Below are 23,617 nucleotides of genomic sequence, written 5' to 3'. Positions count from 1 at the left end.
CAAACTAAGCACTCTGTTTCACCCTGAACTTTGTAGTCTAAAAGAACAAGAATTCAGTAGTGATGTGATGATACTCTTGGATCACATTACGTCAAACTGGTTTTCTTCACTGATCAAGGGAAACACCAATTGCTACAGACTGAAGTGTATTCCTCCAAAATTCATTTATTGAGACTCTAACTCTCAATGTAACTGTATTTAGGTCTCATTTTGCTTTTTAACTTCTCTAATAAACTCAGTATTTTGGTTTTATAGACAGGGAAGGCAAGGTGTATAGACATGGATAAGAAGCCCACACAAGGGGGCACCAGGGTGGCTCAGTCGGCTAAGCACCTGCCTTGGGCTTGAGTCCTGATCCCGGGGGCCTGGGATTGAACCCTGCGCCCAGATCCCTGCTGAGTGGGCAGTCTGCTTCTCCCTCTCCCCCTGCTCTTGCTCTCTCTCTCACTCATATAAATAAATAAATAAAATCTTAAAAAAAAAAAAAAGTCTGCACAAGTCCCAGAGATGCCTGGACCGCCCGAAACGGAGGAATTTTACTTGGTTTAATACCTTCTGAATATTTTCAGATGTATGTTTTAGAGATTACTGTGCTTCTCTTTCACTTGTTAATATTTGAGAGGATAATTGTGTTACATTTTATATCAATCAAAATCAACACAAAAGAAAAAAGAAAAGCAAAACCTAAGCCACCACTGATCCTAATATAGATCATCAACATCTTATTCTTCAGATGGCTATGTGTTTTCTTCTTCATCAAGATTTAAAGAAGCCATATGGATTCAAGTAGTGAAGAAGGTATGTTTAGTATCTTGTTAGGGTTTTTCCATTTATAAATTAGATAATTTAGAAAAATTCCTTAAAACTCCTCCATAACTTCTGTTTATTAACAAATTTCATTGAGAATACCCACTATGTACCAGGCATAATGGTAACCATGGTATAGTCCCTTCAGCCAAGGAAATTTTATTATATTGAGCAATAAAGACAAAGAAGTAGTCCACTACAATGCAAATGAATGCTATGACTTGGTATGCATGTGTTAGAGGACAAGGAAAGGCTTTGGAGAAGAAAATGATATCCAAATGATATCTAAATTGAAATCTGGAGGATGATTAGGCATTTTCCAGATAACCAGGAAAGTGGAATTCAGGAAGATTTGTTACAAGCTAAAGGAATTGCATGTGCTAACTACCGTTGACGTTTGGGTTTCTGATTCTTTCTCAGGTAATATGCTAACACTTGTATTTCTTGACTTATCAGTGGACTAATCAGAGTTCCTAGTTGTAAGCAAAGGAAACAGACTCTGGCTTATGTAAATAGGAAAGGGATATATTGAACGGCTACTGAGTAACTCACAGAAATGCCAAGAAACCCCGTGAATGAATCTCTGAATATAGACAGGAACAAAGTAAAAGTTGGCAGCTAGAGCCATAGGCAAAGGCATGCCACAGAGCCCAGCCTGGTAAGGGCACACCATCACCACTACCGAGGCTGACCGCCTCAGTCTGCATTGCCATGGTCACCAGTGCCCCACTTCGTCACCGCTGGCCACTGCTGCCACTAGACCACCTCCGCTGCAGAATGGACTCTTCACCATCTCTGCTTTTTTGTGTCACTAGCTCCTAGCAGTGGTTGACTGAGCCTCGATCACATGCCTGTGTCCTACCTGCTTAGGAAACTGGGAAAGCAAGCATTGGCCTTTTCAGCATTGATGGCAGGACGTGTGCAGAGGAATATTCACCAAACATAGAGAGAATCAGATACAGGGCAGGCAAAATAGTGAAAATAAAATAAATGTTGTTCACATTCAACTCTAGGCAATATCTATTGATTAGTTCACTTTAAATCGTTCCTTCGTCTCGCTTACTTTATCCTGTCAGTGTTTGTTACTTGTGTTATAATTACTTTTTCTTTTTGCTAATTTGGCATCACTAATATTATACTTGCAATTCTATTTTTTGTTCTGTCAACTATAGTCAGTTATTTTACTCTTTTTTTCTATAGATACCCCTACACTTTCCTCCATCTTTTTTTTAAAAGATTTTATTTATTTGAGAGGGAGAGAGAGCATGAGCCCGGGGGAGCTGCAGAGGGAGAGGGAGAAGCAGTCTCCCCGCTGAGCAGGGATCCTGAGGTGCGGCTGGAGCCCAGGACTCTGGGGTCATGACCTGAGCCAAAGCAGACGCTTAACTGACTGAGCCACCCAGGCGCCCCAGTTGGGCAGTTTTAACCTGGGGTCTTTCGTGGGACTGTAGTCATCTGAAGAGCACGAGCTCAAGGGCTGGATGACCAAGAGGGCTCCCCCCTGTGGATGGTAGTGGAAACTGACCAGCAGCTGGGAGCTCTTCTGGGGCTGTCAAGTCTACAGGTGCCCTGGCCAGGAGACTTGAGTTTTCAAGCCTGGTGGCTGAGTTCTGACTGGGGCGTTTCAAGAGCAAGCATTCCAGGCAGAAGCTGTAAGGCTTGCTTTGACCTTTGGAAGCTCCAGAATGTCACGTTTGCTTTGTTCTCTTGACCAAGGAAGTCACTCTAGTCAGCCTACTTTCAAGGGGAGGGGACTTAGACTCCATTTGTTGATGGGTTGTGACAAGAACACATTGTAAAAGGTGTTATGGCTGTGACCATCTTTGGAACATACAACCAAAAGATGTCGACCCCTGACCTTCTGCTTCCCATGTCCTCTTTCCTGCTTTGTTTTTTAACTCTCTAAGAGTACATAATCAATAGTACTGTATTTGTTGCCAATGATAAAAGTCGAGCTCTCAAGGAAAAATCAAAATTTTGGTAAATTTGTATACATTCCTCGTTTTCCTTCTTTTTCTTACATCAGGAATTTAACAGCTTCCCCAAACTTAATGACTTTTCTGATGAGATTAGTAGTGATGTTAATGAATATGAATTTTTTATATTGTATAATTAAGTGAGTTAACTTTTGGAAGATCTGCATAATTTAATAGACCAATATTTTTCAGATAATCAATGCATGATGTTACAAGATCAAGAATAGGTAAAAGCCATTTAAAGTGCAAGGCTGACTAATGGATTTTAGTGTAACAAAGTATGAAAATCATTGATATGATTTCAGATTCCACATTGCATCTAACTCTGTTTTGATCTCTGAATTGTCAGTAATTTATTTTTTTAAATTGTGGTAAAATGTACATAATGTGAAATTTACCATTTTAACCATTTTTTAAAGTGTGCAGTTGAGTGGCATTAGGTGTATTCATATTGTTGGGCAAGCATCACCCATTACATCTCCAGAACTTTTCATCATCCCCAACTGAATTTCTATATCTATTAAACAATAATTCCCATTTTCCTCTCCCAGCAGGATCTAAAAAAACTATTAAAATACTTTTCCCTTTTCTAAGTGCATATCTGTGTGAGGCTGGATTTTCTTTAGCTACTTCAGTTAAAACAACGTCACAACAGATTGAATGCAGAAGCAGATATAAGTGGTCATATGTATAGTTTCCCATTACTATATAGCAGATAACCACAACCATAGTAGCTTAACACAACTCCCATTTATATCAGTTTCTGTGGGTCAGGAGTCTGGATTCAGATGGGACCCTCGGGGTCTTTGCACAAGGTCTCACAGGCTAAAATTAAGATGTTGGCCAGGGGTTCAGTTTCACCTGAGGCTCAGGGGTCCTCGTCCAAGGGCATTGCTTGTTGGCAGAATTCAGTGCCTTGGAGTCATAGCACCAACATCCCTGTTTTCTGGCTAGCTGTTGGCCAGGGGCTGCTCTCAGCAACTCACGGGTCCCATCCCCGCCATACGACATCCTTGCTTTCCATCACATTGTAGCTTACTTCTCCAAAGCCAGCAGGAAAATCCCATTCTAGTCTGCTATGATGGAGTCATATAATATAACGTAATCCTAGGAGTGACTCTATCATCACCTTTGCCAGATTCTTTGGGCGAGAAGCAAGTCATGGGTTCTCCTTCACTCCCCAGACTCCCTGAGGTCATCTTAGGGTGTGTCCACTCCAGACATTATGGATGTACGAAAACATAAAACAGTGTCACTCTTCTAGCTATTCAATATATATAAATTAAGTAAATATATATAATTAAAAATATATTATTCATGTTCATGTGTAATGGGTTTCTAGCTATTATTTTAAATGAATTGGTAAAGATTGAATTTTCCAATTTTACTTTCTAATACAGTAAATATTGATAGTTATAAAGCTTATAAACAATAGTTCTTCGGGCTCCTTAATAAATTTTATGAGTACGAAGTGTCCTGAGACCAAAAATATGAGAATTGTTAATAAACCCCAATGGCAAACAGATTATAAATGACAAACAGTTGGCATTTTCCAAATGCTTTCTGTGACTCAAAGAAATACATTTTACATTGTGACCTAGTATACATATACATACGCACATACATATATTCATGGATATAGAACCAAGGCAAAAGTTTCCTGAAATAATACTTATTCTTATCTGCCATGCACATTGATATTTTCTACTCTATTGCTTTTCTTTTAAAAAATTCCTAGTCATAATCTGGGGTGCCTGGGTACTCAGTCGGTTAAGCTCCTGACTCTTATTTCGGCTCAAGTCATGATTTCAGGGTCCTAGGATTGAGCCCTGCATCAGGCTCTGTGCTCAGTGGGAAGTCTGCTTGAGATTCTCTCTCTCGCTCTGCCCCTCCCTACGCCCCCTCACGCTCTCTCTCTCTAAAATGAATAAATCTTGGGTGCCTGGGTGGCTCAGTTGGTTAAGCGACTGCCTTCGGCTCAGGTCATGATCCTGGAGTCCCGGGATCGAGTCCCACATCAGGCTCCCTGCTCAGCAGGGAGTCTGCTTCTCCCTCTGACCCTCTTCCCTCTCGTGCTCTCTCTCTCTCATTCTCTCCCTCTCAAATAAATAAATAAAATCTTTAAAAAAAAACATTAAAAAAAATAAAATAAAATGAATAAATCTTTAAAAAAAAATTCCTAGTCATAATCCAATACATGGATTTCATGAAGCACTCAATAGGTTAGGACCTGAAGTCTAAAAATCCTGGCCTATCATAGAGCTGCTTGAAAAACATTTAAAAATACAGTTTTTCAGGGCTAAGTACTATTTCCACCTAAGTGAACAGAAAAGGGAAAGAAAAGAGTGAATCTACATTTCTCCTCCCTTGAAGCACTCTTGTGATATTTATCTGGGGATTACCTGATTCTGGCCATGGAAGGACTGAGTCATGAGAGTACATATTCTGGGTTATTCCACACTAGACAATTAGTTATCCTAAGCAGAAATGTCTCCAAGCAAAGAGAAGGCATTACTGAAACGCCCAGCACGAAGCTTCTGGCAGCTGTGAGTGTGATAGGCTGTTCTTAGAGGACAGGATTTTTTTTTTTTAATTTTTATTTATTTTTGAGAGAGAGAGAATGACACAGAGAGAGAGATAATGAGAGGGCTGAGGGTCAGAGGGAGAAGCAGACTCCCCGCTAAGCAGGAAGCCCGATGTGGGACTCGATCCCGGGACTCCAGGATCATGACCTGAGCCGAAGGCAGTCGCTTAACCAACTGAGCCACCCAGGCGCCCCTTAGAGGACAGGATTTTATCGGAAGACAAGCAATTTTCCAGGAATCCAGAGAACTAGGTACAAGTCACTGCTTGGGAGGTGGGGAGGCCTTTGTAACTGATGAGAAAGAGGTTCAAATTCTAGTATACCAGTTACTTTCTTTATGACCTTAGAAAAGTCACCAACTACCTAAACCCCCACCTCTTTTTCTATAGAGTGGGGATAAAAATACCTGCTTTGCCATGTTGTTTGTGTGGGTAAAATGAGGTAATGTGTGCACCATGCTCAGCATGAGCCTGGCACACATAGTGAGTGTTCTAAGATGGCAGGTCCTTTTCTTGCCAGTGATTTGCTCTTTGATGTTGGGCACACTGGAAGAGGTGCTGCTGCCATCTACCTCCCAGGGTAAGTGTGGAGGTCAATGAAAAAAAATGGATCGCAGGACAAATGTGATGTGATATGCTGTTAGATGGGAAAGAGGTACCCAGAATGGGGCCTGGGGAAACAGCCTGCCCCATGGGGACAGCCACTGAGGACACAGGGCAGGTGAGCAGGTAGAAAGCAAGAGTGTGCGAAGCAAGGTGCCTCTGAGCATGAAGAGAGGGACTCAGAGTAATCCCCTTCTGGTTCCAGGAGCTGTATGTGCCTTAATCTCAGTGAATCCCCACAACACCAGCGTCAGGTAAATATTATTACTCAAATGAGAAAACTGAGACTCAACAAGCTTAAATAACTGGGCCCAGGTCACAGAAAAGGAGAGGATGCGATGTGGCAGTAGCAGCTGCTGCCTGGGCCAAGAGCCATCCTGGGCCGACATGTGGTTGGAGGGGAGAGGTGGGCTGGCTGTGGCTCGGAAGGCCAGCCTGCTGCACCTCACAGGGGGCGCACAGCCCACAGGACGACTCTCTGGCTGAGCCTCCCTTGACCACCAGGGGGCGCTCATGGGCCCTTCTGCAAAGGAGACCCCTCTTGGTTCTCAGGACTGGCTTTGATCTGAGGACTGCTTTAGGGCCCAGTGGATCAGAGTATCACCAGTGATGGCACCTCCACCTTCCCACTCACCTTTGCCAGCTGCCTCGTGGTCTTGCCTACCCCTCCACTTACTGGATTCCAACTCTGTCTCTCTCTCACACACACACACACACACACACACACACACACACACACACACACACGCATACTCAGCCTCATGAATAGTTTCTACAACAGATGCCAAATAATTGTCATCTACCGAATGGTATTCCTCCAGGTTTATACAAAACAGCTCAGAGTCCATCATTCTCTCCATCTTTCCAGTTGCTATAAAATGGTATTTTCAGCATTCTGTAAAAGATACATCTCATCTGCAAGCATCTCCTGAACACTGCTAAGCAAAGGTGATAAACATCTATGTGACAGTCTTGCAGTCATCCATCTCTAACATAAAATAAGGCCAATATAATAGCTCCAAAGTGCATTCATCTTCTATTGAAATGAAATTATTTAGTCACGTATTAGATTCAAATAGATTCAGATGTGACAAGAGAGAATTTCCTGAGTTCCCCCCCTCAAAGAGTAAATTAAAACAGTGGTTCTCAGCCTTGGCTGCACAATGGACTCACCTGGAGTGATTTAGAAAACCTATGCCTGAGACCCATCCTGAGTTTCTGATTTATTGAGTCTGGGATGCAGCTGGGCACTGGAATAAAAGCTCCCCCGATGATCTAATGTGCAGCCAAGGCTGAGAACCACAGATCTAAAATATTAGGGCAATCAGGTTCAAGAGCAATGATTAAAGAACTGGGTCTGGATATCCCAGAGGAAGGAAGGTGACAAATGATCTTCAGTGTGCCCTGTCGACTTTCCATTATCCGTACTAATTGAAAGGAAGACTGTCACGAGCAACTGTCAGATCTTAAATTTGAAAGTTCCTTTCTAGTTTGCAATGCATTTGATCTTATTTTAACCTCACCACAGCCTGGGAGGTAGACAGCATAGCTATACTTATCTGATAGATGAGGAACAGGAGCCTCAGAGAAGTGAGGGATTTGCAAAGTTGGAAGTGGGAGAACCATTTTGTGAAAACTATAACCCAGAATTTCCAGCAGCCCCAAAGTCCCAACAATTTTATCCACACTGTTAAACTCTCCTCCGCCCACCGAGGTAGAGCAAAATCTGTTCATGAGTCAAAGATAGGAAACCTTTTAAGAGCAGATGGAGTGGCAGAGAGAAAACCAACCAAAATGAAAAGTTCCTCAGCAGATAACAGTGAACATGGTTTCATCTCAGGGACTATGAGAAGCAGTTGCTGCTTTATTTTTTCCTCTGTATATCTACATCTAGGCTGAAGATTGATACGGCAACAGAAGGTTAGACTGTCAAGGGAACTTTCTAGGTTTCTCATCCATGTGACCTTCAGCTGGAGTCTTATATGTGGCCCGTGAAGCAAAAATAACGGGGGTCAGTCTCTGTGAATTACCTCAATGTGGAAGTGAAGGCGATATCAAGTTCTTTGAAAGAACTAAGATGATATTACAATAGTAATAGGGAGAACAATTTTAATATTAAGCTATTTAAATTTTCAAAGAATACATTCTTTGGAAACTTTGAGATTTTAGGTTGCTCTCTTATTCAGAGCTATTTGACAGCTGTTTTTTGTTTTGTTTTGTGGGGCCATGTGTGTATTTCCCATCCACTTTCCTCCTTCACTGCATGTGGTCCTAGTGGGGCCCCAGGCCCTTAGATGGGCTTCAGGTCCGCCAGCAGTAGTAACTGGTCCAAGGGTGCCTTGCATCCCATGTAGGGGTAATCACAGTATGTGTTGGGTACAGATCAGAAACCCTAGCATCTGCAAAGAGAACCCCCAGATCTCAATGGTTTTCCAAATAGAAGTGTATTTGTAATTCACTCTAAGTCCAATGTGGCCCTCCATGGAGTCATTCAGGGACCCAGGCTCCTTTCATGTTGTGGCTCCGTTCTCTTTCTGGACCTCAGAGTCTGTTCTATTCAGCCAGCAAATGGAGAAAGTGACTAGGAAAAGTACTTTTGGGAGGTTTCTATGAGCCAGGCCAGAAGCGGAGACTTTCATATCTGCTCACATTCCGCTGGCCAAACTCATTCACATGGCCACTCCAGAGGCAGGGGAGGCTGGAATGCCATCTAGTTGTGATCCCAAGAGAAGGAAGAAGCAGTTTTGGTGACTGACCAGGCAAACTCTGCCAAAAGGCCTTTCTCTGGGATTGGTATATGGATGTTGGGAGGGCCAACCTGGGGTCATACCAGCCTGCAGCACCAGTGGCCATCTGCCCCCCTCTAGAAGACAAGTAAACCACCACACAGACGGAGGCAGAGCCAGGAGCTGGAGCAAGAGAGAGAGAAGGGGAGAGAGAGAGAAAAGAAGGAGAAGGAAGAAAGGGGGGGGCATGGGTGGAGGAGGAGATGGGAAGGGGAGGAGAGAGCACATTCCACTGTATGAGAAGATTTGGGTAGTCACAACCCTGGACTCCCAACTAGGGGTGCCATCAGGACCAGCCATGTGAGTGCCAAAGTAAATCTGGAGCCCCTTGTTAAAAAGTTATTAAGAGTTTCAAGACAGGGGCGCCTGGTGGCTCATTCGGTTAAGCATCTGCCTTCAGCTCAGGTCATGATCCCAGGGTCCTGGGATCGAGTCCCACATCAGGCTCCCTGCTCAGTGGGGAGTCTGCTTCTCCCTCTCCTCCCTGCTTGTGATCTCTCTCACTATCTCTGTCTCTCTCTTTCTCTCAAATAAATAAATAAAACCTTGAAAAAAAAAAGTTTCGAGACAGCCATAGCAAAGCATTAAACCAAGTATGGGCCTTTCTGGGTGTGGGACCCTGTGTGACTTTAGAGGTAGTAAAGCTGACCCCAGGGGTCACAAATGCCCTTTGGTCTTTCTGCCAATCTGATCTGGGTTTCTCTCACCACCAGCTAAAACTCCTGATGAATACAACAACATTGCCCTAGACCCTGTCCCCAAGAGGTTGTAAACCCTCCACTTTTGTAAGTTATAATAAATCTGCGGTATGTTTACAAGTCCTGGCATGGAGTTCTGTATACAGTGGATGTCAATAAGGATTGATTAAGTCAGTTTTTCTTGGAGGCAGGAGTCAGGACCAGCCTGAGCTCTGGAGGTTTGTTCTGGTTGTAGGATCCTATGAATCGGCCTAGAGATGTACATGTCTTTTGGCAAGAGATAAGTCCCCCCAAGATTTCTCAGTATACTTTCGTTCTTTGTAAACTAAATCCTATTTTCAGTATTTACCCCTTAAGGAACTTCATGGGGAATTATTTTGTTGGGCCAAGAACTAACTGTTCCTTTCAAAAGTGCAGATTCTCTGAAATTGAATTTGCTTAAAGTGAGGTGTGTGCATGCTGTCCCCTAACCCCCTGCTCTCAGTTCCACGATAAATGCCCGCTCTGAGGAGCAGAAGCCTCCAACCCCTCTGCATACCACCGAGCCCTCACCTCCAGCAAAAGCAAGAAGCTTTCACAGAAAAAAGAGGTGAATCATCCACGTACCCCTATCTCTGGACCCTGACAGACTTGATTGGAGTTATGCGGCACTCTGTGGTTTACCTTAGGGAGAGCTTTCCCCTTGTTGGTTTCTGCGTCTTCTGAATCCCAGTAAGAATTAATTTAAGCATTTATCTGGTCTAGGCCTGAGCACTTAGGGAAGTACAGTCTTTCCAGAGTCCTTCTGGCTCTGTCTCTTCCCAGAGAACCTGTTTCTAGTAAGGTCAAAATGCTAAGTAGAAGTGTCTACCTCAGGGCCTACACTGAACAAGGAAAGGCATGGGCAGAAGAAGGGATGATAGCCATCTGGGTTCATTTCAAGACCATACACACTTGGGTCATTTTGACCAAACATGCCCTTGGGAAATCCTACCTCCTCCAGGAAGCCTTCCAGAGTAATTCAGAGAAGAGCCAAAAGCTCGGTTTTGTTTTATCCAGCTAGAACCCTTACAGGTAACCGCACCCCTGCCCCATCTCCTTTACAGTTACTACACGTACTTGATGAATAAATGAATGAATGAATTCTTAAGAAGTGTATTGACACGTACAACGTGCCAGGCATATTCTGGGAGATACACTCTCAAATCAGACATGGACCCTGGCCTCGTAGAACTGAATCCAATGAATGATGTGGATACATCCTAAATGCCTCAGTGTTCATTCGTTGGTGGTGACTTCCGCTCCACTGTGTCCCTGCCCTCTAAGTTGGTGTCCACATGTACCCATCCATTAAGCACATTTGTAAAGTGCCTCCTCTGTGCCCAGAAGGTAGAGACTCAGAGATGAAAGAGCTGGTTCCTGCGCTGAAGGATTTCACAGACCGTTGGAGGCAGCCGAATGGCCGGGAGGGGGAAGGAGTGACCAGAAACACCACCTAAGTTTACATCCCTGCGTGAGAGGTCCAGTGGTGAGGCTCAGCAGGGTGGTTCTGAGAGGGGATCCAGATCCTTATCTGGAACGCTGAGAAGCAGTGAGGCAAGTGAAAGGAGCCCTGACTTCCAGGTCTAGGCGGGCCCCTTGCTTGTCACCTGAGATGAAACAGACTGTGCCTTGCCTGAGGTCAGGATCACAAGGAGATCAAGTGGGTCAAGTGCAAAGGACCGTTCAAATGTTAATAAAGGAATTTTCTTTTTTTAAAGATTTTATTTATTTGTCAGAGAGAGAGTGAGCGAGCACAAGCAGGGGGGCGTCAGGCAGAGGGAGGAGACTCCCCACTGAGCAAGGAGCCCGATGCGGAACTCAGTCCCAGGACCCTGGGATCATGACCTGAGCCGAAGGCAGACGCTTAACCAACTGAGCCACCCAGGTGCCCCAATAAAGTAATTTCTTGAAGACAGAGCCATTTCTGTCCTTAGCAATATTGTTGGCCTGGCTTATGTGGATAAGAGACGTATTTCTCCAGTCCCTTTTACACTTCAGAGCAGTATCTTTGCCCAGCACCTTGATTTCTTTTCTACTAAGGACAGGAGAACCTCAACTAGATCTCCTCTGCCCTGTGTTCTGGAGCCTGGACACTTAGGGAGAGCCTAGCAGAGGCCCACAGCCCCGAGTAGGGGCCAGAAGTTGAATCTAAGCTGTGAACCTCAGGACTCAGCTACACAGAGGGGAATAGCTTGTTCCTGGAATGGAATTCTCAGCACACCAAATCCTAGCTGGGAGGGGAGACGGGGCTGGAGAACTTCCAAGTTTGCCTGGAGGGCTTTGGGAATGTTGCATTTGTTCCAGCAAGGTAATTGTAACTGGAATGCAGCACAATCAAATGTGCTAGAAAACACTCCGAAACACTCCTGTTGGCTTATGAATGCCTTTCTCAAGACTATAACAACTCTGGGGAATTTTTAGAAGCTTTAAAAAAATCATTCTGTTATTTTTGCCTTGAGTACGATAAAGTCCTGATTTTTAGTCCATATTTTTATTTTTAGATTAGCACCTGACTAAATATAATAATGCAAATTTAACACTCTATGTAATAACATTCATAAAAAGAAACAGATGCCAATTTCCCCATTTAACAAATGATGCAAGGTGTTAAACTGATTTAAAATAACTGTCTAAAAATGATTTGTCGATGACTAAATTTTGAAATAACATACTGTGTTATGTTGGGGAGCCATAGGAATATTAAGACAGACTGAGATTTCACTACATATTGAATAATGGCATCAAAAATAGACAAACTATTTTCATTACCTACTACTAGAATTCTTGAGATTCCCCCCACCCAAGTTATTTTGATACATTTTAGTGTTTTGTTTCTAAATGGCAAGAAAAGAGGAGGTTTTAGGTTGCTATTTGCAAGCATGTCTCAGAAAACAAAGCCCACGGACACGGAGAGCATTTTCATCAGATGAAAAGTCAAATGAGATATATTGCCACTATCAATTTTTAACATTACTTTTCAAGGTATTAGAGAGTCTTGGTTGCTGTGGAAGAATTTTAATCAAATGAAAATAACAAGGAGCTGAATAAAGAGCATCCTTAGGCTAATTTGCAGAATTATCCTCATTTATGTACTGTCATTAACTTATTGCATATTAACACTAATCTTCCATAAATACCTTCCATTTAAGCAATTCTTCATTGTGAAATTAAATAAACGGTATATGACCATGTATAAAACAAATTACAAATTTCATGTCAATGTGTGGGGCTTGATTAGGTCCTCAGTCAAAGAAATAAAACTGCAAAAAATCACTTGTTGGGAATAGCTAGTGAAATTTGAATATGGGACTAGACATTAGATGGTATTAAGAAATTACTGTTAATTTCGTTGGGAGTGATAGTACTGCACAGCAGTTACACAGGAAACTTTCCTTCTTCCTTTGCAGTGCATACTGAAGTGTTCAGGGCTGAGATGTCATGCTGTCTGGGATTTATATTAAAGTACTTCACCAAAAAATAGATTAAAGCAAATATGGCAAAATGTTAATAACTACTAAGCCTTGGTGATTGACATATGGAGGGTTCTTACACTTTTCGCTATGCTTTTCTGTTTGAAAATTTTTATAACAACAAGATTTAAAGAAAAATTCCATGAAGTAAAAGAAAATGTAACCAAGGGTTCCCACCCCCACTGGCTCTCTCTAGTGGCTGGCGGTGTTGATCTGAGGGGAGATGGACAGCCCTGCCCAGCCCTCAAAGGGCTCTACCCACCCCTCCAGCTGTGGCCCGTCAGCCACTACCACACACTTGCAGGGAGGCTCTCCAACTGTTTCGTTCTTTTATCTGTTCTTACTGGAGTTTTATAGATAGAAATTGAGGCTGACATCATTACTTCCTTAATGACTTGAATCCAGCCAGAGGAGCAACTTCTCACAGGTTTGAGGGTCACCAGTTGGAATTCAGTGCAGTAGGACAACTGTGTCTGAGGCTGGTGGGTTCTGTCTGTCTTGACTGAGGTGGGCAGGGAAGGCTTTCGTGGATGGCCAGTGACTCCAACTTAAAAAAGAACATGCTGTTGAAAGTCTCAGATCTCCCTTTTCTTTGGGGAGGGTAGGTTCATGTAGGGTGGTGGGGAAGGAGGAAAACAGTAGATATTCTCTTTTTAAAAAAAAAACATTTTTAAATTTAAATCCAATTAATTAGCATATACTTTATTATTGATTTCAGAGGTACCAGCCTGTGATTCATCAGTCTTATATAATACCCAGTGCTCATTCCATCACATGCGCTCCTTAATGTCCATCACCCGGTTACCCCATCTCCCCACCCTCCCTCCCCTCCAGCAACCCTCAATTTGTTTCCTATGATTTAAGAGTCTCTTGTGGTTTGTCTACCTCTCTGGTTTCATCGTGTTTTATTTTTTCCTCTCTTCCCCTATGATCCTGTTTTGTTTCTTAAATTCCACATATCAGTGAGATCATAAAATTTTCTCTGATTGACTTATTTCGCTTAGCATTATACCCTCTAGTTCTATCCACGTGGTTGCAAATGGCAAAATTTCATTTTTTTGATGGCTGAGTAGTATTCCATTGTATATATATATACCATATCTTTCTCCATTTATCTGTCGATGGACATTTGGGCTCTTTCCATGGTTTGGCTATTGTGGACATTGCTGCTATAAACACTGGGGTGCAGGTGCCCCTTCGGATCACTACATGTGTATCTTTGGGGTAAATACCTAGTAGTGCAATTGCTGGGTCATAGGGTGGCTCTATTTTCAACTTCTTGAGGAACCTCCATACTGTTTTCCAGAGTGGCTGCACCAGCTTGCATTCCCACCAACAGTGTAAGAGTGTTCCCCTTTCTCCGCATGCTCGCCAACATCTGTCGTTTCCTGACTTGTTAATATTAGCCATTCTGGCTGGTGTGAGGTGGTATCTCATTGTGGTTTTGATTTGTATTTCCCTGATGCCGAGTGATGTTGAGCATGTCTTCTTTGGAGACATGTCTGCTCATATCTTCTGCCCAATTCTTGAGTAGTTATTCTCTCAATTGACCTCCTCTGACCGCCTGCACCCCACAACTAGGTTGACATTGACACTCCATTTCCTCAGAAAAAACACCCTGACCCCCATCCAGGGTACCCAGAAAGCTCACAGCTAGTTGATCCTATTCTAACTCCCCCTAACACTTCTGCCCCTACCAAGTGACCTGTCTGCTTACCGAAAGTCACTTCTGCTTGTCCCGAACTTGTTTACACCAGCCGTTCTTATTGGTATGACTAAAGGACACACAAGCCAATAAAACTTAAGTGTGGAGTTCTCATCAGATCATCCACACATGTCACAGAAGAATGAACATAGCTTGGCAATTGAATGAACGTTTTTTTTTATGTCTTAAAATATGTAAGAAGTTTAAGGTGTATATTTTCATTTAAGTGCTTTTCAACTGCTACTGATTATGTAATGAGACAACTCCTTCATCCTGACTGTATTGGATAAGAGGTTTTCCATCATCTTATGATTTTCTGTCCAGACTTGAATGAAAATAATCCCAAACCAGATCATTAAAAATTTATTTTTTTCTACTGAGCTTGGTCAGGGAATATATGGATTTTCTTCCCCATTGACTTATCTCCTGGCATTTTATTTAGACTAATTATTAAGATCCACCTGCATTTTCTGAGCATGCACTGATAGTTGGGGACAGACACCTTCCCCACCCATCCCCCCGCACCCCACTTCAGTATGTGGGGAAGCAACCTGACCTTCCAGACATTGGAGCACCGCATGTGCATTATCAAGGTCTAACTGTATTAGAAATAGAAGGACAGCGAAGCCTGGTAGAGAGGCTCTTCTAGAACATTTCACTTGGTTCTTTGAGGCCAGTTAGGGATTTCAGTGTCACTTTCCTTGGTGTGACCAGTTACAGAAGAGACCCTAGAATCAGACCTGGGCTCTCCAGAGCAGTGAGGAGGAAGGCCCTGAAGCTTCAGCTCTGGAAGGAGCTGCCAGGTATTGGCCACATCCCACATGATGATACTCTTGGTGTAGGGTAATGGCATCCTACCTCTGATCCCAACTGCCTTAGACCTCCATGCCAATTCCAAGGTCAGAGATGTGTCAGACCACAGGCAGGTGGAGACATAGCCCTTGGACCTGTCCCATCATAGCCCAGGACTCAAGGACTCAGGGGAAGAGACTTTGCCTACAGAAACAATCTCACGGCCCATGGGGACCTGGCTGCAATTTAAGGTGTAAGAATCTGACCCTCTCTGAGCCTCAGTTTATTCATTTGACTAGGTGAGGAGAATGGACCTGTTGGCTTTTGTGGTTCCTTTCAGCTCTGCCTCTCCGTGGGGCGGTGACCTACCTGCAGTGGTGAGACCAGCCACCAGCAGTCACCAGCAGAGAATACACACTACCCAACAAGTCCCTCCTTACTCAGGGTGAAGGGGTGAATAGGACATCCCTGAATTGAGGGAGAGAACCCAGGTCTTGGCAAAAAGTCAGGGCAACTCTTCCCCTTCCAGACAGAAGCAGAAGATGCGGATGGGGCAGGGGTCTGTCTGCCAAGACCCCGAATCTCTGCAAGGCAGGGCAGGGGATGCTCCATCTGACTTGTGGGAAGGGGCAGGGAGGGGATTGCTGCTGCTCCAAGCCCTAACCCGGAGCCTCACAGCTGATGGGGGAGTGTGGGCCCGGAGGGTTTGCTCCATCTTACAGGACTGTCTTGGGATGGGGCCACCTCTTGGGTTCCAGGACTTGAGACCTGTCACCGGCCTATCATGCCCTCCGGCAGGTGGCTCAGCTCCTAGGCAGGGAAGGGCATGGGTCAGTCCTCTTTGGGCGCCCGGAACTCGGGCATGCTCCAGGTCCGGAGTGGAGGCGGCATGTCCCGCTCCACGTCCTCCGAGATGGTCCGGATGTCACTGGTGAAGGGGGTGATGCGCGCGCGGGTCTTGAAGGTGGCCAGCGCCAGGTTGCCGCGGGGCCGCAGGCTCCATTGCCGCGTCAGCTTGTGGGCCTCTTCCTCCTGCTTCATTCTCTCCAGGACCTCCTGCAGCACCGAGCGGAAGAGCTGGGACACCTCCTGCACCTTGGGCTCCTGCTCGGCCAGCAGCTGCCGGAACCTGTGCGCAGAGCAGGAGAAGTGCTATGGGTGAGTCATCTGGTGTGGCACAGAGCAGGTGTCTAACCGCCTCCTGCGCATGCCCAGTGGTCACTTCCCCTTTTCGCCACTTCCTCACTTCTGACGTCAATCAGAAACCACCGCACCTCCCTATTGCTCCAGCCAGTGCTGAGTTTAAAATCCCCGCTCTGCTACTTCCAGCCTCTATGGGCCTCAGCTTTCTCATCTGTAAACTAGGGTCATAGCTACCATTCTGTGGGGCTTACAAGCTAACATATGTAAAGATCCTGACATTGACCTCAGGTTATCGATGCCAGATTATCAATGCCATGACCTGGCCTTACCTGTTGGAGGCTTTCTGGCTAACCTCTCCCACCCTTCTTCCCCTGGTGGCCAGAGTGATCTCTTCAAAATGTCTGATGGTATCACTGCCCTGTGATAATCCTTCCATAGCTCTTGGCTACCTGCTGGGTGAGGTTTTCCTCTGCCTAAAATGCCTTCGCTGAGAGCTCAAAGGGAAGGATAGTTATTAGCAAGTCCACTTAATGATTTCCTCCACCATATTGCCAGTGAGGAATTCTCACACTTTTCAGCAGTGAGACAGGAAATGTGGGGGAACAATCATGATCATATGTGTGTCCCCAACCTCCCCTTCATTTATGAGGTTTGGTTTACCAGCCTGGATTCTCTCGTCAACACCACCCCTATGACTCACTCCCCCCCACCTCCCCCATCCCCAGGTGCTTCTGGAGGTAGGTACATTTTAGGGGGATTCCAAAGCACAGAACAAGAGAACCTGGAGAGGGTAAGATTCTCAGCCTGGAGGAAGAAAGGAGGGAGGGGGTGAAAAAGACTACAAAATCCAGTGGGGTGTGGTTAGGACTGGAGAAAGAGAAGGAGTTTAAGGAGAAGGAGTTTTAAGGAGAATTCCCAAGAAAAAAGGGGTACAATAGATGCTTACATTGGTTAAAGAGATGGGTGACTGAAGATTTGGGGGACGTTCAGATGTTTTATTGTGGATCCGTATTCCTTTACTAGTGTTTGAGAAGTGCAGATGAAGAACTTGGGTAACTTTTGAAATTATTGTTGGTTGTTGGACTACATTTCTTCGACTTCAACATGAACCCAACCGAGACTGGGTCATGTGGGTTAGAACTTTATTAAGGTTACATTTATATTCAGGAACACTGTGGTACCCAAGCCCTAAATCTCTACATGTTCAATGCCCCAGGCCTCTGAATACTTCACACACACACACACACACACACACACACACACACACACACACACACAGTGCCCTGAGGCAAATTATTATGAATGCTAGTGTGACATAGGTTAATGAAAAACTGAATTTTGGAAAGATTATCTGGAAAACCTTTCTAAGACAGTAATATAGATGATGAACTGATGAAGGAGAAAGAGCCAGCTGTGTTAAAATCCAGGGTAATGATAATCCAGGGAGAACAGAAACCTCAAAGGCCTGGGGTTCTCTCCCATCAAAAGTCATGTGCCTCCGGGAGCTGCCTCTAGGCTCCTTCTGAACTCCTAGCTCTAGCCTGGCATTCTGTGGGCTCTTGCAGAGCCCTCCTTCCGCCTTGCTCCTTTTAACAGATCACTGGGTCATCCAGGTGCCCCAGCTCCAGTCCTGGTGTCGTCAGGCCCCCACCCCTGCAGCCACATGCCTGGAGCCTACGGTGTACCCGCCGGGCCCCGGGCCTGTGCAGGGGTTACCTGAGGATGGCAGGCCCACAGTAGGATGGGTGGATCTTGGCACAGACGTCTTCTAGTTGCAGCCGCTCGCCAGGGCTAAGGTCGTAGGTGGGCCGGGGTGCACTGGCCAACCAGCTGTAGTCGACCCCGGTGCAGATCTTGCTGCCTGCATTGCCGCGCTCCCACTGCTGCCTCTCCGCCTCTCGCATCTGCCCCGCCAGCTCCATCATGAGCGTCTCCAGCACCGTGTCGGCCGGCCTCCGGGAGGACAGCCTCGGGGGGGCTTCATTCCACCGAAGCCAGGGGATGAGGGACATGCCCCCCCCGCAGTCCCTGCTGAGACAGGGCAGGAGTGCGTCCTTCTGGGGACTCTCTGTCAGTTAGGGTGGGGAGAGCAAGGGGGAAGGAGGAGAGCTGGGACCTGTTCCGCCCTCACAGCTGGGTGGCCTGGAGGAAGTTGCTTAACCTTTCTTAGCCATCATTTCTAATTCTGGAAGACAAGATTGGGCTGTCATGAGAAGCAGTTGTGAATAAACTTGGGGCACTCTAAGCACCACATAAAAGTACAATAGTCTCATGGTTATAACGATCCCTAATGCATCCTGATGTCTGAGCCCAGACAAGCTGCCTCCTGAATCCCCGCGAACTCCAAACACAGAAGGAAATATACTGTGGATGGCTTGAGCGAATCTTATCCCTACAATTTAAGGGGAAAAAATATATGACTACATCTTCTGTCAACCTAACAGGAAAACACCCTGAGTTTCTTAATGCCCCAACCTGCTGATAAAGGAAGCTTGGAATTGTATGGGGTTGACCTCAACCTGCAAAGGACACAACTTACCTACCACTCATTCATTCATTCAGAAGCATTAGTCAAGCACTGTGTACACATCTGTGGAGGAACACAAACAGGAAAGCATGTCAGGGAGATGTCAGTGGAAAGAGGTAAACGGGAGCAGTGAAGCATAGTGTGGGTACTGATGGGGAGGGGAAATAGTGACTCCAGGGGATGAGGAGGGTCATAGAAGGCTTGTGGACAAGAGCAGGCTGAAGGGGGAATGCCGGCTTCAGACACATGGACTGATGGGGAAGGTGTCCCAGGTGGAGGACCCAGCCAAGGTACAGGAGAGACGTGTGCAAGGAGCATTGGCTGCAGGAGCAGGGGCCTTAACTCATCATATTTCCACAAGGTCTTGCACAATACAGGTTTGGTGAATGGCTGACTGGATGGGTGGATAGATGGATGGATGGATGGATGGTTGGATGGATGGATGGATGGATGGATAAATGAACTGCCATCTCAGGCATACTCTGATGCCTGTCAGAAGTGGGTTTGTGCCTCTGACAGCAGTGAAGGTGAGGGCTGTTCCTGGGCCAAAATCTGAAGTGGGTCTTCCAGAAGGCCCAACTCCCCTGTCTATGCCTTTCCCCCTCCAGGGATCTCCCTGTTCCATGCACCAGTGGTCTCCCTGCCCATACCCTCCAGATGCCAAGAAAAGTGATCAGATGAACTCAGTCTCAACAACATAGCCGTGAGGCATGGAGACACACACATTTTCAGGCAACCCTCCCACCACCCTGCAGAGAAATGAACGGTTAATGCTGGAGAATCAGACACAAATAGGAAAAGTATTATGGGGTAGCAATAACCTTCTGGGGTGGCACCAATGAAACCTTCTCTTTACCCATGAACCACCAATTTCTTTAGCAACCGTTATATTTAGGATGTTTAAAAACTATCATCCTCCACTCAGCCTAAGCCCATCACCAGTAGGGCCTCAGATTACACCCTGACTCCTTCCTGGGAGGTTGGGAGGGAAGGACACAGACCATCAGACCCTGTTCTTGGCTTCAGGACAGTTAGGATCTTTTCTTCTCTGCCCTTAAAGCTGGGCAGTAATGTGGGGAAGGGTGGGGGATGGAGGTGGGCTGTGTTCTGTCCTGAGAGCCATGAGCACCAGGAGCCTCTGCCCGAGGCCAAGGGCTCTGGTTGAATCAGGCGGTGGGACATCTTGTAACTGAAGGTGCTACGTTTCCTACAGTAGGCAGGCATTTGTGTTTTTACAAGTACACTGGTCAGGTTGATGCTTAACAGCAAAAGAGTGAATGGTGTCATTTCAGGTGTTCATTCAACCCCGTGAGGGGCACTCCAAGTGTGGATGGGTTACCAGTCCCCACAGGGGCCGCTCATGGTGCTGGGCCACTCACAGCCCCATGCTCTCTCCAGTGTCCCTCCCTCCCCTGCCTGGGGACTTAACGCCAGGCTTAGCTCCTCTCTGGAAGCTTTCCCTGACACTATGCCTGACACACTTTTCCTGATGTGACCACTCTCCACTTTGTCCCCTGACTGCACTCCGTACAGACATTTTTCATAGCAGCAGGAACACTTTATGGAGCATGACCATCTACCTCCCCGATGCTTGTGTGTCATATGTGGGTGAGGACTGTGCCCTATTCATGTTTCCATCCCTGGTGCTGGATAGTACTGCTGTGGTGCTTAATAAATGCCAAACAAACGAATGAGTGAGTGAATGCCTGAACAAAGGAATGAATGATGAATGCGTGCATGTATGCATGATGGTGAAAAAGCGAGCCCCACAGATCGGACCTCCCCCAAATGAGGGGGCATTTGTCAGCAGCCACGGGAAAGACAGTCTCCTCTGGCCTCCATGGCTCCACACTCTCCCGTCACTCAGAGACTGCTCCTGAGGATGAGATATTGGCTGAGCTATGGGGCCATGAGGATATGTGTGGTCCCCCTGCTGGGATGGTTCCTGCCTCTCTACCCCACCGAGCCTCACCCTATGATGGTTCCAAACCTGGCCCAGGCCCTCCTTCTCCAGGAAGACATCTTTGGTTAACCTCCCTCAACCCCTCCACCCCAACATGCCCCCCCATCACCAGGCCATACTGCACCTGCCCCTCAATGCTGGGCACCTGTCCCTTGAGCTTCACCAGCCCGGAAGATAAATGAATGAGGAAGAGACCAGTGAGGTTTGGGGAGGGATGTGATGCCTTGGAATGAATATAACCTGCCTCGGACACCCTCCCCACTCCAAACACCCTCAACTCCCTGCCACACCCCTACTGACAGCACATATCCCAGCTAACCTGAGGCTTCCCAGTGCAACCCCACTGACCATTCCTTCCTGTGGAAAGAATCTTCCCTTGGATTCCATTAAGCCCCAATCTTTGGTCTAGGTCCCGCCCTGGTCTGCCTCATGCCTCGGTCTGCCTCCTGGGCCTCGCTCTCAGACCCAGTACATCCAATTCCTATTGATTCTTCCAAATTTAAATATTATAAGTCTCCTAATTCTGTCCATTCTCTGTCCCTCCTTTAGTTTCGGTCTTGACCATCTGCCAGATATAGTACAGCTGCTCCTAGCTGGCAACCCAGGGCTGGTCCTTCTGATCTAATCTTCACTCTAGTTTCCTTTTATTGTGATTAAAAAAAAAAAGCAAATAACATGAAATTTACCATCTGAAAGAGTTTTAAGTGTACAGTACAGTAGTGTTAACTATAAGCGCATTGTTATGCAACAGATCTCTGGCACTTTTTCATCCTGCAAAGTTGAAATCCCATACCCGTTGAACAGCTTCCACTCAATGATTTAGAAAGCGTGATCTTTTTCTTTTCTTTTTTTAAGTAGGCTCCATGCTAAGCCTGGAGCCCAGTGTGGGGCTTGAACTCACAACCCTGAGGTCAAATCCTGAGCTAAGATCAAGAGACAGATGCTAACCAACTGAGCCACCCAGGTGCCCTGAAAGTGGGATCCTTCTAAATCATAAGTCTGATCATGTCACTATTTTGTTTTCATTAGCTACCATAACATAGGTAGAGCATGGGGTCTGAGCTGTGAGCCTGTCACCCCTATACCTCCCACCCCCTGCAAATTTCACTGGCTTCAAAATATCAATGGAAATCTGAAAAATTGAAATTAATAAATTAATAATTCCAAATTAAAGTTATAAAACCCCTTTCAAATTTTTATTTAAAAATAATTGTTATGTGGATTCATTTTATGATGATGTTTGATGTGATGTGGGGGTGGGGCCTCCAGTAGTCAAATGTCTGTGGCCTGTGAGGGGCTTTAAATTGCCCTGTGTTTAAGCCTGGGGAATTAAAGGCTTTCAGTTGTTCCTGATGTCCTTAGACCCCTTAATATGGCTTCAGGGCCCTTTATTATGTGGCTCCTGTTTATATCATCAGCTTTGTGTCTCACCAAACTTCCCCTTTCCTCCAGTCCTACACACACACACACACACACACACACACACACACACTCACACTCACACTCTCCCTCTCTTCCAGAATGTGCCCTGCTTTCTCTTGCTTTTAGGCCTTTGCACATATCTAGAACACTCTTTTTCTTTTCTTTTACTGAGGTATAACTGACATGTAACATTATAGTAATTTCAGGTGTACAACACAATGATTCGATATTCATATATATTGTGAAATCACCCCAATAAGTCTAGTTAATATCTGTCCCCATACATGGTTACAGTTGTTTTGTGATGAGAATTTTTAAGGTCTACTCTCTTACCAACTTTCAAACATACAATACAATGTTATTAACTATCCCCAGGACTCCTTTATTTTACACCTGGAAGTTTGTACTTTTGGCCCTCCTGCACCCATGTCAGCCCCCTTCCCACCTGCTGCCTCTGGCAACTACCAGTCTATTTTCTATCTATGAGCTCAGTTTTTTGTTTTTGTTTTGTTTTCGGTTCCACATATAAGTGAGATAATACAGTATTTGTCTTTCTCTGTCTGACTTATTTCACTTAGCATAATACCCTCAAGGCCCATCCACGTTGCTGCAAATGGCAAGATTTCCCTCTTTCTTATAGGTGAGTATATATATATATATATATATATGTATATACCAGCTTTTCTTTATGCATAGAGCACTTTCAGCACTGTACTCAATAAATCCTACTTCAGCTCTTAGCTCATACTCCGCTTGTATGACACCCAAACCCTCCCTGACCAGGTTCTGGGGCCTCATCTCTCTGCTCCAGGCTGCTCTGTGCTCACCTCATCCTGGCACAGCCCCAGCACACCGTGACTGCCTGTGTGTCCATCTCGCTCTCCAGACCAAGTGAGAAACCAGGTCTTGGGCATCATCCTACCCAGCACCCAGCACCCAGCACCCAGCGGAGGGTCTGACCTACGGCAAGTGTGCGGTGGAGGTCCATAAGTAAATAGAGTCATACTTGGGTTAATCCCAGAGTGATGGACGGGGTTGCCATGTGGTGATTTAGTCCTCATTCTCTCTCTCTCTCTCTCTCTCTCTCTCTCTGTGTGTGTGTGTGTGTGTGTGTGTGTATA

At 45.5% G+C, this 23,617-nt stretch overlaps 1 protein-coding gene across 1 annotated transcript; it reads right to left on the bottom strand.

The window, feature by feature from the left end:
* Positions 1-13,771: 13,771 nt before the first annotated feature.
* RD3 (RD3 regulator of GUCY2D) lies at positions 13,772-18,750 on the bottom strand. The gene is made up of 2 exons (XM_025878139.2): positions 18,301-18,750; positions 13,772-16,570 (listed from the first exon to the last, which is right to left on the bottom strand). Exons 1-2 carry the CDS (start codon positions 18,594-18,596, stop codon positions 16,273-16,275), a joined length of 594 nt encoding a protein of 197 aa, XP_025733924.1. The 5' UTR covers positions 18,597-18,750; the 3' UTR covers positions 13,772-16,272.
* Positions 18,751-23,617: the final 4,867 nt, after the last annotated feature.

This window comes from Callorhinus ursinus, unplaced genomic scaffold, assembly GCF_003265705.2.
Source record: "Callorhinus ursinus isolate GAN/ISIS: 27379988/994484 unplaced genomic scaffold, GSC_fseal_2.0 scaffold13, whole genome shotgun sequence".
Lineage (NCBI taxonomy): Eukaryota > Metazoa > Chordata > Mammalia > Carnivora > Otariidae > Callorhinus > Callorhinus ursinus.
This window is presented reverse-complemented; position numbering and strand designations above follow the sequence as displayed.

Coding starts and splice junctions, on each gene's coding strand:
- RD3 (XM_025878139.2), bottom strand. CDS start 18,596: ATGTCCCTCATCCCCTGGCTTCGGTGGAATGAAGCCCCCCCGAGGCTG. Junction 16,571..18,300: donor TGTGGGCCTGCCATCCTCAG/GTAACCCCTGCA, acceptor CTCTGCGCACAG/GTTCCGGCAGCTGCTGGCCG.